Genomic DNA, 16,799 nt, shown 5'->3' with positions numbered 1-16,799 from the left:
CTCACTATGTAGCCAATACTGGTCCTGACCTTGAGATTCAACTCAGCCTTTCAAGTCTAGGACTGTAGGTGTGTACCACCACACCTGACTAAATTTACCACATTCTCAGTAGCTGCCTGAATTACCCTGTGAGTAGGCACAAAGATGTTCCTCGTGTTTTAGAATCTTAGTTTTAGTTTTTGACTTTCTTGTGAGTTTTTGCTCTCAGTTATACCTACATTGACAAAGAGAAATAGGCTGCTACCATGCGGCCTCTTGGCCATTGTGCCCTGCTGGCTCTGTGGGGGTTTCTGCAGACACCATGGCCAGCAGAGGAACATCTGTGAGAGCTCAGAAGGAAATCTGGCTCAACATGGCTCAGCAGCAGGTATTGGTTCAAGCTTCTAGAGTCTGACACCAGCAGCTTATTCTAAACATACTTAAGCATAGCACAGTTTGGGGAAAAGTAACTGGTGTAACACAATCCCATGTGCACAATGAATATTAAGGAATAATTTACCAAAAATTATCAAGTTACATGTCACCTCTTCTATGAAGATGGGGTCTATAGATAAACAACATGTGTTGTCATGAAGGCCTGGGAAGGATCTGGTTGTCTCTGGTCATACAGTTAGCACAGGGGTCACCAGACGGTTAACAACATTTATTTCTAGGCTTCTGGGCAGAAAACAAGTATGCATCTGTCCCTTTGAGGAGATAACCCTGTCCTGGATTCCCTAGTGCTTTTCTGTGAGCTCAAGGACCTCTGTGCTACCAGCAAGGCTCAAAGGAGTATAGGCTGTGTCCTAGAAATCCGTTTAGAAATGCTCTATATCTGAGACATCTCGATGGTGGTAGTGGACCTGACCTCTTGAGATGGGGCATGTTTACTAGATGTGAACATTAAAATCCCGAATACTCTGATGCTGAACATTTTGGATAAAGCCGTGCTCAACCTGTACAGAGAGTTGTTTTGAGTTGTGAAAGTCAGAACAGGTACTGAATATTTTCAAGGGATCATTTTGTTGGTGTTTTGTCTCAATGTGTGTCTAGGCATAGTAGATGGAGCCATTCTCCCTACAGAGACACGCTTGCCCAGTTCAACGCGCCCACATTGGTTGGAACCTACAATTTATTCCTCTGAAGAAGACGGCCTCAGCCGAGCCGCCTCTGACGGTGTTGGGGGAGACAATTTGAATATGCTCTCGGTGGCTGTGAAGATACTGTCTGATAAATCAGAGTCCAATACAAAGGTGTGTGCCTTCAACTGTTCAATACTCCTGTTGATTGATTGCTAGCTAAGATGACTGTTAGAAGTGGCAACACCCCAGTGGGGATTCTGTGGATTAATGTGGCTCTTCGTGTGTCCTGTGGTGCAGGAGTTCCTTGTGGCTGTGGGGCTGAAAGGAGCCACTCTGCAGCACAGGATGCTGCCCACCGGACTCAGCTGGCACGAGCAGGTAAGAGCTCTTGCTTCTGTTGTGTCCTTCTAACAGCGTTCACAGTTGTGAATGAATGTTCACCTTGGTGAACTGATGTGCACGCACTGTGTGTAGCTGGGCCTTCCTTAGGACATAGACTCCACCCAGAAGGCAGTTCCTATAACTTCTCACTGAGTGCTGCTGTTTGTGTCCTTCAAGAAAAGGAATGCCCAGCCAGGAGGAGCAGCCAGAGGTGTACTGAGTGCTGAAAACCACCCACTTTTGAAGGGCCACCACGTCCCCAGACCGTTATTGGTGTGGCTTTGCCTCAGGCCATTTGATCAGAATTTCAGCCGTTAATGTCCCGTTGAATCCTCCCTATTTTCTTGTTTTTTGTCTGTCCTTCCGTCTTTCTGTCCGTCCGTCCGTCCATCCATCCATCCATCCATCCATCCATCCATCCATCCATCCACCCACCCACCCACATACCTACTTACATTTTTTTTTTCCTGCATGGGACCAGACCCAGGGCTTCACACATGCTGTGTGCTCTGCTGCTCATTGAAAAGTCTTTCTAAATTTGTATTTGATTGCTACTAAACGTCTATGGGTGGGGTGGGTGGTGCCCTTGTGTGTACATACCACAGTATTTTTGTGGGAGTCAGAGGACAGTGTTCAGGAGTTGATTCTCTTCTCTTGGGGATCTAACTCAGCTTCATCAGGCTTGACTTTTACCCACCAAGCTGTCTTGTTGGCCATGGCTTGGGTTTTAACAAGATTCTGTGGTTGAATCAAGTTGGTTATTTTCCTGTGAGTAAGAATTGTAAATAAGAAACTGACTTTGAGCAAGAGGCTCACAGTTATTTTGAATACTGGATCTTGTGCTTCTTGTCTTTTTCTCTATTGAGTGTTTTAAAAATACTCTTCCCATGAAAATATTTAGAAAACATGACTACCTGAGTGTCTGCCTGTTAGGCAAACACAGGTGTGTGTGTGTGTGTGTGTGTGTGTCTGTTTAGGGAGTGATTTAGCATATCCTCTTCATTTGCTTGGGAGTATGAAAGCATGTGTGTGGGGCAGATGACCTAGCTTTCAGACTAAGCAACATATAAATTAAAGAAAAAGAACTTATTGAGTTCTATAAAAACAGCTAGATTCCTCTACCTTCCCACGGTGGGTGACTTAGGAAACCAGAGATGCCTCTCCAGCTGAGAGCCTCAGCATGCTAAGCAAGACTCCGCCCCTGAGCACATGACCACTGCTTTCCTCCTGCCTTTCTCCCTTTTCTTTCCCTTTTCTGTCTTCTCCTTTCTTCTTCTTCTCCTCTTCCTCCTCCCCACTTCCTTTTTGTATTTTGAGAAGGGTCTTGCTAAGTAAGTAGTCCTTGGCTAACTTAGGACTTTTGATCCTTTTGCCTCAACCTCCCAGGTAGCTAGGATTACAGGCATGCCTAGCATATCTCATGGAAACCAGATTTTTGCAAAGTTGTCTTTAACAAAATTAGTTTTTTTCAATAATTGTTCTGAGCAATGTGTTAATTGTATTATATATACTTTTTAAAAAATGAATTTCATAAGATAGGACTTCCTCCCATCCAGGTACTAAGCCCTTAGCAGTCCAACCCTGCTTACCTTCCAAGATCAGAGGAGACTGGGTGTGTTAGGGTGGTATGACCATAAATGTGAGACAGGGTTTTCTAAGGTGTCTGTGGTATTCAGTTAATGGATGTGACTCTTCATTTCAAGTTCCAGTTTAGCAAGTACTTTAGCATTTTAATTGTGTTCTTTAAGGGACACAGCAATAGGTTATGGTCAACACACACAGTGAGATGATTGCTATAGACAGCTCAGTGCATCTCTCCCCTTCCATGGCCTCACTGATGTGAGTGCACACACTTTTGAAATGAATCCCTTCAGAACAGCTATATTTTCTTGTAACAGCCTAAGTCGCTTTGTTATATGCTTGTTAAATGTATTATAGCAAGATGTCGTTTCTTCTAAAGTATTTATGTTTCGTGATTACAGATTTTAAACTTCTTGAATATTGCTGATGAACCTGTTTTGGGATATAACCCTCCAACTTCATTTACAACTTTTCATGTTCATCTTTGGAGCTGTGCACTTGATTACAGGTGAGTCCGTGAATGGAACAAAGTGGAGTTTTATTGAAACACACTGACTTTAGAGCCACCAGCTTGGTAACCTGAGTGCATTCCCTGGGACCCATATCCTGGAAGAGAAGAACCACTTCTCCTCAGTTGTCCTCTGGCTTCCACACAGGCACTGTACAAACACACACAATATATAAATCAGTTGAAAAGTACGTAATTCTGCCCACTGTGGTGTTGCACACCTACAGTTCCAACACTCACCAGGCTTAGGGAAGAAGCCTGCCAATTTGAAACCAGGCTGAGTTACACAGTGAGATACTGTGATCAAAAAACCCAACAAAACAAAACAAAGCCCTCCAAAAGTCCCACAATTGAGTAGTTGAGGTTGGAGGTGTGTTTTGAAGAGTCCTGTTGTATTAGGCTGCTAATCTTTCGCTTCTGTTTGCTGCCAGGCCCCTTCACCTGCCAATCCGATCCCTTCTTACTGTTGAGACGTTCAGCATTTCTAGCAGTGTTGCCTTGGATAAATCTTCCTCCACTCTCAGGTACCTGTGAACTCATCCTGTGCTGGCCGCTGTAGTAATGGGTGCTTCCTTACCAAACCGCTGCTACTTGTTAAATCCGCAGCGGCTGGGCCGTCAGTGTTCCTTCCTCAAGGGCCATGCCCGCCGCTCCTCTCATTGTTGTGTTTCCGTTTTGGAAGGAATTCATCCCTGAGCGTCTCCCTTGGCTTGTTAGGACCTGTGGTCAGTTTCTCAGTCCCAGATATGTGTTATCTTTGAAATGGAAACCTTTTATTTAGATTTGAGCATCTGTTGGAACACAAACTGCCCCCACAGCCTAGAGATCGATGTGTTGGCACCTTCCTGTGTTTTGATTCCACTCATGATTGTGGGTTAGGTACACCCACGTGGTGGGAAGGTGTGCCGATGGTGCTGTTCACAGGCTCAGAGCTTGGCTTTTCAGATGCTGTTTCCTTTCTTCAGAATCATCATGGATGAGGCTGCTTTACACCTGTCTGACAAGTGTAACACTGTCACTATAAACCTGAATAGAGGTGAGTTCAAAACACACTCCGGCTTGATTACTGCAGTGTGTGTGTGTGTGTGTGTGTGTGTGTGTGTGTGTGTGTGTGTGTGTGTGTGTGTGTCTGTGTAATAGCAGTTTTAAGTGGGGAACAGTGTTGGAAAGCTGGGTTCTTGCTAGGGAACTTTTAACGGATATTCAAATGTGTAATAATTGTATGCTACATCTGTTGTGTGATATTTTGATCGTGTTCTGACAAATATAGCTTGCTTGGAGTCGGAGGGTGGAGTTAGCCCTTAGCCAACCAAAATTAACCACAGAGGTTTGGGAAGACTGAGGACAGATAGGACAGGAAGTGGTAAGGTGGGACGGAGAGGGATCTGGCTCTCTTGTTTAGAGGGAGGAATGGAGCAGGTAGGGAGGACTGTGGCTTCTCTGCTTTTCTGATCTTTCAGGCTCTTACCTCAATATCTGACTCCTGAATTTTTATTGATAAACAATAATTAGAGTAATGCTTCATATACCTTCAGAGTTTAGTGGATACTGGCTTTTCAGTTTGAGGGTGAAATGTTATTATGGTGTTAGCTATATTTTTTGTATATTCTAAATATCTATTTAATATTTAGTCATTCGTTGTAGCTAAAATTAAGTGAGGTGTCAGATGAAGTCACAGTGAGATTGTAGGATGACCTGTCAGTGTCCTCACACTGCAGACCCTAGTGACATCCGCAGGGAGCTTTGTTAGCGCTTGGTGGGATACGCAGTTGTGAAAACCTACAGTAAGTATTGTATTAAATTCTAGATTATGTTCGTGTGATGGACATGGGACTTTTAGAGCTGACCATAACTGCAGTGAAGTCAGATTCTGATGGAGAACAGGTCAGTTACAATAAGTGGAAATTTTTACTTAAATCCTGTCCTTAAGAGATAAAAAATAGAATGTATTGGAACATGTTATTCTTTTGATCCAATTTTGGCCCAAATATTTCAAAACTAGAATTGATTTAAATACTTTTCATGTGACAAAACAAAGAAGTATATATTTTATTTTAGATTTATTTTAGGTGTATGCATGTTTTGCCTGCATGTATGTATGTGCATCACATGCATGCCTGGTACCTGCAAATGTCAGAAGAGGGTATCAGACCCCTGGGACTGGTGTTAGAGACAGTTGTGAACCACTGTGGGTGCTGGGAATTAAAACCTAGTCCTCTGCAGGAACAATAAGTACTCATAACCACGGACCCATCTTTCCAGCCCATTAGTGTCTGTTTTTGTTCCTGTGACTGTAGAGGAGTTGGTGATGCTTGTCTAAAAAAGAGTGTTGTCATTCCCCTGTGCCCTGCAGACTGAGCCCCGCTTTGAGTTGCACTGTTCCAGTGATGTCGTCCACATCAGAACATGCTCAGACTCATGCGCCGCACTGATGAATCTCATTCAGTATGTCGCAAGTTACGGGGACTTACATGCACCTAACAAAGCAGAAGTGAAGCCCGGAGTCCCACAGAGAAAGCCAAAGGTACAGGCCAGGTGATCGATTCCCCATCCCGCTGATGTCACTTCCTAGAGTAACAGGTCTGGAGCGGTGATTCCGGGGCCTCTGTGAAAAGCCAGTCTACTGTTTGCTCTTTGTTTCAGAACACTAATCTCAGCCGACATAATTCTTTAAGATTTCTTTTCTTTGCACCTCTTCTTAGGGAAGAAAACAAGTCGTGTCAAATGCTGTAAGCAGCTAGTGGTAAATGCTACTGTCACCTACAGACCTGCTTGTACACTAGTGCTTCTACCCATTCTCTCTACTACTTGGTCAACCTCCACGGAGCTTCCTCTCTCTCCCTCACAGCCCAGGGAGGGGAGGCTGAAGGTTGTCGTTTGTGCTAGATTGCTTGGTGACTTCCCTAGTCAGCAAGAGGAGCACAACAAGTGTCCCCATCTCGGTTTCAAGGTCGCTGCTCTCCTATGCCGCAGGTGTCCCTTTCTGATGTCATGTGTCAAGTTTGAACTTGTTCCGTTTGTTTGGGTGTTTTATTTTGCAGTGCTGTTCTTGACAGCCTTTTTTGTGAGCAGCGTCCTTAGTCTCCTTAGGGTAGGGCACCTCAGAACTTACTCAAAGAGGTCAGTTCTATTAACAAGGATCTGGCTGGCATCACGTGCCCTCTTAGGTCATCCTGCTCTTCCTCTCTGTCCCTCTCATGCTCCACTGGTACTGAGATGACCAAAGACACTCCCTCCACTGTTTACTCTCTATTCTATTTACTCTGAAAGACACTGTCCAGTTTATCAGAGATGCTTTCAACTTGTGTCTTTCCATTTCAGAGCAGTGCTCACATTTTGGGGAGTGCAACTTAGGTTTAATGGATCTGCAGTTTACTAACCAAAATGGTAAAGTGGTGGTACTGGAGTTGAGCCCTGTGAATGAACTACCATGCAGGTTTTCTCCCCTGTTTATATCCCTGCTGCCCTCCGGAGTCTAAGAGAGGAGGTCCAGACCTACAGGAGCAGCAGTATGGCCTGAGCAGCTCAGGCTTTCTCAGTAACCCCTGGCTGCACAGCAGGATTTTCAGCCCCTCCCATCACCTTGGCTGGGTCCAGGTTCTGTCTGCACCTGAGCTAAGTTCCTGTTTATTTGTACTTGTTGGTAGCTGTTGAGGTGATAATGATTGCACCAGGACTGCAGGCAGGTGTAGACAGTGAGCATGGACCTGTTGTTCCTGAGGTGGAGTGTGTCCCAGGGTGTTCTCAGCAGGCAGTTCTCAGGGGCTCTGCTCTCTGCTCCCTTGCAGTGTAGTGTACTCAGTGTCCTGACTTTCTTCTCTGAAAAAAGAGTATTTTCAGATGGGTTTTGCTTTGAGAAATGTCTTACTTTGTTTCCCAGGCTGGCCTTATGTACTTGGAGCCCAGTGGTCCCTTTGCTTCCCCTCTTGAGTAGCTGGGAGTGCGGCGCACTGCATTGCACCAAGCTTTAGCTGTTTTTTTTGTTTTTTGTTTTTTTTTTTGTTGTTGTTGTTTTTTTGTTTGTTTTTTGAGATAGAGTATCTCTGTTTAGCTTTGGAGCCTGCCTTGGAATTCGCTCTGTAGACCAGACTGGCCTTGAACTCACAGAGATCTGCCTGCCTCTGCCTCCCAAGTGCTGGTATTAAAGGTATGAGCCACCACTGCCCAACAAGCTTTAGCTGTTTTTACTTTGGCCTTTTGGTTGTAGGTAGATTCCAGTGGTCGATCATCTTCGCGTGGTCCGGTGCTTCCTGAAGCTGACCAGCAGATTTTACGGGACCTGATGAGTGACGCCATGGAGGAGATTGACATGCAGCAGACCTCTGCCCCTGTCGGACCACAGACTAATGGTGAGAGGGCTTTTCCTGGCAGCTCTGAGGGTAGCATGTGTCACATTATTTGTGTTCTTATGACATTTTCAGTAAGAAACTTACTAAGGACTCATCTGGATCTGTAGATATGTACTAGTCAGTTAGCTTGTGTCTGCTGTCTGTTGGGAGAACAGACTGACAGGAGATGGTGCTAGTGCTTGGAATGATTGAAAAGTGACACAAAATAGCCTGGAATGTAGATTGGAAGTTCACGAGTCTCATGAAAACAGGACTAGTTGGCTGTATGTGGAGGGTGCACGAGAAGGAAGGTCATGTTGACAAGGTCATAAATTTGTTCGGTATTACAGTACAGAGGAAGGCATGCATGATCTGTAGATACCTATCCAGCTGTCACTAGAACGGAAGTTCCATTAGATTGAAAAGAATTAAACAGTAAAGTTGGAAAAGCAGAAAGGGACCAGATGAGCGAAGAGTCTTGAAAGCCAAATGGAAGCATCTCAATATCTTGAAGCATTCGTTTCAAAACAGTTTTTCAGATTGGATAAACATAGTTATTCCTTCTTCCACTCCCACATGCTGGGATTTAAGGCATGTGCCACAACGCCTTTAGTGGAGAACATAGTTATTTCTAAATTCCATAAACCTTAATTTAAAAATAATAATTGATGGAGCTGGGAAAGGTGGTGCCTGCCTAAGATCCCAATACATGGCAATTAGAGGTAGTGTTAGGAATTTAAGAACAGCTTGAGCCATACATAGTATAGGGCCAGCCTGGGCTATGGGCATCCTGAGAAAATCCATGGTATTATGAAACATTTAGTGTGAAATGTTTCATTCATTGGAAGTGAGGATAAATTTTATCTAAGGATATGAACTAAGCTTCCAGCTTCCTGTGCACTAAACAGCAGCAGCTGGCCTGAGTGGGAAGGGACCCTGATTGCTTATGATACACACATCTTCAGTGAGCACTCGACACTGATGGGAGCGGGGCCTGCAGTGCTGTTGACAGGGTTTCAGTGCCTGTCTGGGAGACTCTTAGACATTCTGTGTTCTTCGCCCCATATCATCAGTGTTTGGTTGGAATGAATGGAGAAAGAGTGGATAACTCTACTACACAGTATAAAATGCTCATGTGCAGATTTTTGGTACACATGGCATCGTCTGTGAATTTCATTTTGAGAGAGCTACATGAGAGCAAGTGTCCAGCATAGGTTTCTGGAGCCCAGGAATTAGCTCAGCCACTCTCCCCACCCCTTCCCTAAGCAGAGACCCCTGTGGGTTTGAGTGAGGGTCTACTAGATGAGCCTTTTTTCCTTCCCTTTGCAATGTTGCTCAAGAAGTTTCCAAGATTGAACCCTATGGACATTTGTCAGTTTCTTCCACCTGCAGAACGGAATCTTGACCAAAACAAACCCCAGTTAATGGGAACAGATCTTGTTGAGTTCTTGAGCTTCTCCTACACCAAGTAACTGGGAAGGAGCTGTCCTTACTTTCCTAGAGAACTGACTTCAGGTTGACTGAGGCACTTGTTTGTGCTTTCGAGGTCTTTCTGCCTCTTACTGAGGCGTCTGTGTTACTTTAGCCCTCCCTAAGCTGCAGACTCAGAGTTGAGATGAGAAGTGGGGAAGGTGTGTGGGTGGAAGGCTGAGCACACTGTGTCTGACCTGCAGTCAAGAGGCTGTTGCCAGATGTCTCTGTCTTTGCGTCTAGGTGTCCTGGATGAAAAGTCGCACACTCAGGAGCCATGCTGTTCAGACCTCTTCTTGTTCCCAGACGAGAGTGGGAATGTGTCCCAGGAGCCTAGCCCTGCTCATGCCTCCCTCCCTCACCACTTGATTAGTGACACAGGGACAGGAGCACCCACTGAAAATGATGACTTTTGCATTCTTTTTGCACCAAAAGCAGCCATCCAGGTAATAAATTGATAACACAACTGAAACTGTAAAATAGTATTACAAATTAAATGGACCAAAGGGCATCTGAAGGTCTTTTGAATCTGCAACTCTTCCCACTGCAAAACGACTGCACCCTGTAGTTTACGTTAGAACTTTGTAAATGACGTTACACTACTTCTACAACACATGGCCCAGAGAATGCGTCCATTTGCAGTTTGCTACATGATTAGTGAAATGCAGTTGCTGAATGTAAGGGACATTACAGGAATGACAGGAAGATGGGGTACAGAATGGCTGGGAGAACTGAGATGAATGCACACACACACAACAGCCTAGTAGAGCCTTCATAGGTGACTGTAGGTTCCGAGAACTTTCTGATTTACAAAAAACCACCAAATATCAAAGCAGCTGAACATAGGATAAGCCTGTAATTAGAAACATGATAATTTGATTAGTGTGTTGAAATTTGTCAGGTTTGGGTTTAGAATGCAGTATAACTTTAATCTGTAATATCTCTCTCTCTCTCTCTCTCTCTCTCTCTCTCTCTCTCTCTCTCTCTCTCTCTCACACACACACACACACACACACACACACACACACACACAACTTTCAATGATCAAATAGTAAGTGCCAAATTATAAACTTTAGAAATATTCATGAGTTGATTTTTATAGAGCAGATTTTATTTTATGACAATAAAGTACAATATATTATGTGATGATTGATGTCAGAAATATATATATTTTTTTTCTTCAAGACAGGATTTCTCTGTGTTGTTTTGGTGCCTGTCCTGGATCTTGCTCTGTAGACCAGGCTGGCCTCGAACTCACAGAGATCCTCCTGGCTCTGCCTCGAGTGCTGAGATTAAAGGCGTGCGCCACCACCACCTGGCTAATGTCAGAAATTATTACCCAAACTGTATGTGCTGGTGCATCCCTGTAATCCCAGGCCTCAGGAGGCAGGAGAATTGCTACAAGTTCAAAGCCAGCCTCAGCTACCTAACAAGTTTCACACCAATCAGAGCTATAGTATGAGACTCCATTTCAAAGAGAACAAATTGTTACACTGCTTCATATATTGAAATTATTGAAAAGAATGTAGACTCAAGAAAACCCGTTGGTCTGTGAGGCACACCAGTTGTTTGTGGTGAGTGAGAGTACTCCCTGTTGGTGTGTTTCAGGAGAAGGAAGAAGAGCCAGTGATAAAGATCATGGTTGACGATGCGATTGTGATAAGAGACGACTATTTCAGTCTGCCCATTACAAGGATGGATAGCAGCAAAGCCCCGCTTCACTTTCCCATCCCGGCCATTCGCTATGTTGTTAAGGAAGTCTCGCTGGTGTGGCATCTTTATGGAGGCAAGGACTTTGCAACAGTCCCTCCTACTTCTCCAGCTAAGAGTTACATGTAAGTTCATTCCATGGATCAATAGAGCTACCTGTCTGTAGAAAAACACATGAAATTTATCTTTTTTTCCCTTAAGATTTACTTATTTTTATGTGTCTGGGTATTTTGTGGGGATGTATGTCTGCAGCACACAGGCAGTGCTCACAGAGGCCAGAAAAGGCCATTGGATCCCCTGGAACTGGGGTTACAGACTGTCAGCTACCGTGTGGTTGCTGGGACTTGAACTCGAGTCCTTTGGAAGAGCAGTCAATGCTCTTAAACCTGGTATTTATCTTAAGGAAGAATAAATTAGTATTCAAATACATATTTTAAATGTCACACCTAAAGTTGGCTGTGAACTTACTTGTATTTCTCATGTATTTACTAAAATGTTGACTTTGAAGATTTTCATTCACTAAGCAAGCATTACCCATAGTGTGTTTGTTTATGAAAATGAATGATACCCATTCCTCCGCCCTCAGTTTCAAAGGGAGAAAAGGTTATGTGACTGAATGAGGTCCATAAAATGAAGTGAGTGTGTGTCAGGAGGCAGAGTCCATGCTTGCCTGGAGCCCCCAGCATCTAACAGGATATGAAGCAGAGCCAAGTGTTATTTTATGTTTTAAACTTTTTTTAAGGCCTATTGATTTTATGTGTGTATTTTGTCTGTCAGTGTCTGTACACCATGTGCATGCTTGGTACTCTTGGGTCAAAAGAGGGAGTTGCATTCTCTGGAACTGCAGTTATGTATGGATGATTGAACCACCATGTAGGTGATGGGAACAGAACCTAGGTTCTCTGTAAGAGCATCCAGTGATCTTAACCTCTGAACCATCTCTCCATGCCCAGAACTGAGTATTTTTGATTAAGCAAAGCAGTGTTCCATAGTGTGGGGAGAACTGAGTAGAAAGTGTAGGTGTGCTGGAGCAAATATGTATATGGGATGGGGTGGCATAGAAGTTTCCCAGGCAGAACGATTTGGTACAAGCAGTTGAATACCCTTTTCTACTTACTGGTTAATTTGGAATGCTTCTGTCCTGGTTGAGTTCTATCGTTGACTTGGATTTCTGAGATAAAAAAGAAAGTTACAGAGGCTTCATTCCAAGTGTGTTTGGCGTCCAGCATCATAATTAGGCTTTGCATGTGGCAGTAATAAAATTGTGTTTTGAATATATCCAAAATATAAATAACACATTTCCCCCATGGCATAGGGGCTTCAACCTCAGGCATTGCACAGGGTAGGCACATGCTGTCCCACTCAGCTCGAGAGGAGCCGGGATTACAGGTCTGCACCACCACTCCTGGCTAAGAGAGAAAATCTGATTTATAGTAACACAGTTTGTGGACCATTGTAGTAGTTCTGTAATGTTTTCTCTTGGTTATCTTATTAATTTTTCTGATGTCATTCATTAAATTGAATATTCTTTTAACAAAGAAGAGTTTTTTGTTTGTTTTTAATTTTTTTCCCCCTCTTTCTCCTTTTTAGTAGTCCCCATAGCTCACCTTCTCAAACACCTACAAGGCATGGACGTCATACAGTCTGTGGGGGCAAAGGAAGGAACCATGACTTTTTAATGGAAATACAATTAAGCAAGGTAAGATGGTGTTTTGAAAGGGAAGAATCACTTCAGTAGGCATATTAGTGAGGGTTCACTGGTCTTACCCAAGCATGAGTCTTGAAGCCTTAGGTCCCTGCCCCCAGAGTATAGGTCTCATCTCAGCTTTTGCTTTGATACTTTGAAAAGCCTGAGGTGTTTTTGTTTTCCCAGGCCACCCCTGGAGCAGTGGTTCCCAGAGTCCCCTGGAGGCCTTTGTTCGGTACATGTTTCTGAGCCCTGCCCAGCATTTGCCTTTCTGGTGGGCCACTTGAACCACTGCTCTATTGAATTGCCTGTCTGGGAGGGCCTGACTTTGGAGTGCACCTGTGCAGGCCCCCTGTGAATGTCTAGAGGCCACAGGACAGAGCACTATGACATTTACGTTGATTTAATGCTTGGCCTGTCTGAGAGGCTCACAGTCAGCTCTAACTTCAGTTGTGGGGATCCAGGGCCCCCTTCTAACCTGTAGCACAGCTTGCACACGGTGCATAGACAACTCAGCCACACAAATAGAGATACATAAAATCTCAACAAAAAGGAAAAAAAACAGGAGAAAGCCAAAAGAAAGTCAAGATTGCTGTGTTTTTCTTGTCTGTTAAGGTGAAGTTTCAGCATGAAGTCTACCCCCCGTGTAAGCCTGAGTGTGAGTCCAGCCTCCTAGAGCACCCGGTCTCCAGGCAGGTGTTCATTGTTCAGGATCTTGAAATTCGGGATCGGCTGGCAACATCACAAATGAACAAATTTTTATACCTGTACTGCAGCAAAGACATGCCTCGTAAAGCTCATTCCAACATGGTAAGATGCCTCAAAGCCTTGTTCTCTTTTTGTTAGTTCTGGAAAAGCGTTTTTCTTTGTGTCTAACTACAGGCCAATTAGAGTGGGAAGAAGGACTTGAAATGGGGGGGGATGTGTTTTCTCTTTTTAATATGAAAATTCCCGTTAAATATACTATTTTAAGTTTTGTGTTCAAGAGTTATTTTATAAACTACATCCTCTATCTATAATTGTTAATATGTCACCTCTCAAGTAAAACAGAACCATGTGAAAACAACTAGGACTGCTGTTAGCCCTTCACCTTAGAAGACTTGAAATGTTAGTGAAGTGGGAATGGCAGGCTCTGGACTCTGGGGGCTGACGGGCCGGCCCTGGACTCTGGGGGCCTGACAGGCCGGCTCTGGACTCTGGGGGTCTGACAGGCCGGCTCTGGACTCTGGGGTCTGACAGGCCGGCTCTGGACTCTGGGGTCTGACAGGCCGGCCCTGGACTCTGGCCGTGCAGCGGCTCTGGGAGCTCAGGCAGCTCCGTTGACCTGGAACTGCAGTGTTGTCATTTGCTGTGGTCCTCTGAGTCATGGGTCCTAAGATTTTCTTGATGGGTGAACAGGCTTTTAAGGAAAAGGGTAATCTTCCTTCTTTCTTCTTTGACAAGGTCTCACTGTCTAGCCCAGGCTGGCCTCAAAACTCAAAATTCTGCTGTTTTTCTCAGATAGAAATATGATTACTTTTTATTTTTTTTTTTTAAATGAGAACAAGGTCGTTATGTCACCAGGGAAAATGTTTTTTTTCTCTTTCTTGCAGTTGACAATTAAAGCATTACACGTCCGTCCGGAGTCTGGCAGGTTACCACAGGAGTGCTGTTTGAGAGTGTCACTGATGCCACTTCGCCTCAATATCGACCAGGTTTGTGTTGTGTGAACTTACGTGAATATTAGCTGAAGCAAGCAACAGCCACAGAACATACGCAGAATTTTAAAAATAGCAAAATCTCTTGATAAACCTTTCATAGTTTGGGGTTTGGCGTATTTGTGGATACCATTATTCACTTGCCTAAGTAATGCTGATTTTTGATCATTGTCACTTAAATAAAATTTGGATAATCTATGGCAAGTGACAGGCATCTCAGACATCAATTGAAATAGATACTCAAACTGTAAACAGAGCAGGCCCAGTCTGAGATAATGTGCAAGAGGAAACTGGATTTATATATAATGCTTGTGGGTTCTGAGCTGGTCAACTTTAGAATTGTATTTTTTCATTATGAAAATATCTTTGATATGCATATTTTTTAAAGATTTATTTTTATTTATGTGTACTTTCGTGTGCATATGTGTATGTATGTATGTGAGTATTTGCACATATGTGGGCAGGTGCTTACAGAAGCTAGAAGAGGGCTTCAGAGTCCCTGGAACTGGAGCTATAGGTGGTTGTGAGTTGCACAGTGTGGGCCCTGGGATCTGAACTTGGGTCTTCTGCAAGAGTAGCAAGCGCTCTTAACCACTGAGCCATCTCTCCAGCCCCCTTGATATCTCTATTTTAATTCAATTTATCCATGTGCTGGCTTACTAGAAATATAGTGAAATATTTATGGAGAAATTGATCTGTGGAAAATCCTACCATGAGAAGACTGAGTCAGAGTCAAATTTATTGTATGGCCTTACCAAACTTAGCAAGCTCCATTTTCTTTAATATTGATTGTAGTTCCTCCTGTAGAACTATAAAGAAAGCATAGTTACTTTAAAGTGGAGAAATATTAATCTTAGGGAAAACAGTGAGGGAAATAGAAATTGTATGACCACATGGTGTCATCGTACATCACAGAGTGAGCCTGACATTAAAGTAGTTCTTTAACACAGTACTGTTACTCTGCTCTGTATAGAACCTCAGGCTAGGCATAAATGTTTTACAGTCAAAGTTTAATATTGAATACTGACTAAATTTTAAATTTTAAACGATTGTGCTAAAATACTCTTCTGAAGTATGCAGATTTTAAGCATGCAGTGGAACTTGATAGAGTTTTACCACAGAGTAGCTGCTCTGTCAGCTGAAATGCCCTGACTTCTCCACCGTGTGTAGTGGGGTCTCACCATCTCCACACAGGCATCCATCTTTCCCTCGCCTCACAGGGCATCTTCCCGGGCTGTGGCTCTGCATAAACGGAAGTGTCTTTGGCTTCCTTCCTCTGAGTTGTGTCTGTGAGGTTCAACTGTGTCACCATGCATGTGCCCCAGCGTACCCATTTGCCTGCTGGTCTGCACTTTCTTTTAGTGTTCATAAATAAGGCCATTTTGAAATGTGTATACAAGTGTTTGTGGACATATTTTTCATCTCTCTTGAGTTACGTGCATGCATGTGTATTTTTACACATATACACTCAGGCATCTACGTATATGTAGTAAATAAAAGCAGAACTTCTAGGTCCTTCGGCTACTGTGAGCAGCTACTTAACTGTTTTCTACTAGCAGCCAGTAAGTGTTCTGGTTGCTTCTTGTCCTGGCCAAACTTGGTCCTGTCATCTTTTAAGATGTATTTAGTGTTTCTGTATCTTCATTTGGGGTTCCTTGATGGTTGGCGATGTGTAGCCTCTTTTCACATTCTTAGGAACCATCGCTGTATCTTCTTGTGAGATGTCTGTGATTTGCTCTTTTTACAGCAAGACATAAATACCATAATAAAAGAACATCGTAAAAAGTCAGGGTTTCTTGTATGTCTTTAGTTTTCCTTTTTTTCTTCAAGAACAGGTTTACACTGTTTTTCCTTTGTTTGAACAGTGTTGGAGTAACATGTACAACATTAAACTGTCACTCTCGAGTGGTGGTTAAAGAACAGCATTTTATATACTGTTAATTAGCATGCAATGCTGTGATTAAACATGTAATAAGCATGTACAGTGTGAGCAGTACCACACACATGTACATGTGCCGAGCATGACACAGTAATGAACCCTCTATGAACCTGCTGCCTGCCTCAGAACCAGGTACTGGTGAACTGTCTCAGACCTCTAGGCACCATAGTACCTAGAATGTTGTCACCTGTATCATTTAAATACACTGTAGATGGGATGACAAGTAACTACCTTCTTGGAAACTGTGAGTCAGACTTTTTTGGTGTGAACCAGCATCATGACCCTGCAGCTCACAGTCACACTGTATTTGGTGCGATGTTAATTTTTTGTAGAATTTAGAGTTTCTGATAGAGGGAAGGATGGGAAAGAATGGGCTTAGGCTTTCAAGTTTGTGTTTTATGCGCTGCATTTGCCAGCTGAGTGTGTGGGCCTGGCGG

The 16,799-nt window shown here is 43.6% G+C and overlaps 1 protein-coding gene across 2 annotated transcripts in view; it reads left to right on the top strand.

The window, feature by feature from the left end:
- Atg2b (autophagy related 2B) overlaps positions 1-16,799 on the top strand; it is a 67,849-nt gene that overhangs the window by 37,465 nt on the left and 13,585 nt on the right. For both annotated transcript variants that reach the window (XM_042261134.2, XM_042261133.2), the window contains exons 22-34: positions 1,033-1,232; positions 1,359-1,439; positions 3,425-3,531; positions 3,963-4,055; positions 4,497-4,567; positions 5,339-5,415; positions 5,885-6,055; positions 7,739-7,880; positions 9,573-9,775; positions 10,938-11,164; positions 12,630-12,738; positions 13,342-13,536; positions 14,319-14,420. In XM_042261134.2, coding sequence (XP_042117068.2) covers positions 1,033-1,232; positions 1,359-1,439; positions 3,425-3,531; positions 3,963-4,055; positions 4,497-4,567; positions 5,339-5,415; positions 5,885-6,055; positions 7,739-7,880; positions 9,573-9,775; positions 10,938-11,164; positions 12,630-12,738; positions 13,342-13,536; positions 14,319-14,420 — 1,778 coding nt within the window. The remainder of the gene's footprint in view (positions 1-1,032; positions 1,233-1,358; positions 1,440-3,424; positions 3,532-3,962; positions 4,056-4,496; positions 4,568-5,338; positions 5,416-5,884; positions 6,056-7,738; positions 7,881-9,572; positions 9,776-10,937; positions 11,165-12,629; positions 12,739-13,341; positions 13,537-14,318; positions 14,421-16,799) is intronic.

This window comes from Peromyscus maniculatus, chromosome 14 (genome assembly GCF_049852395.1).
Source record: "Peromyscus maniculatus bairdii isolate BWxNUB_F1_BW_parent chromosome 14, HU_Pman_BW_mat_3.1, whole genome shotgun sequence".
Lineage (NCBI taxonomy): Eukaryota > Metazoa > Chordata > Mammalia > Rodentia > Cricetidae > Peromyscus > Peromyscus maniculatus.
The sequence above is the reverse complement of the archived record's forward strand: the minus strand, read 5'-3'. Positions and strand labels throughout refer to the sequence as shown.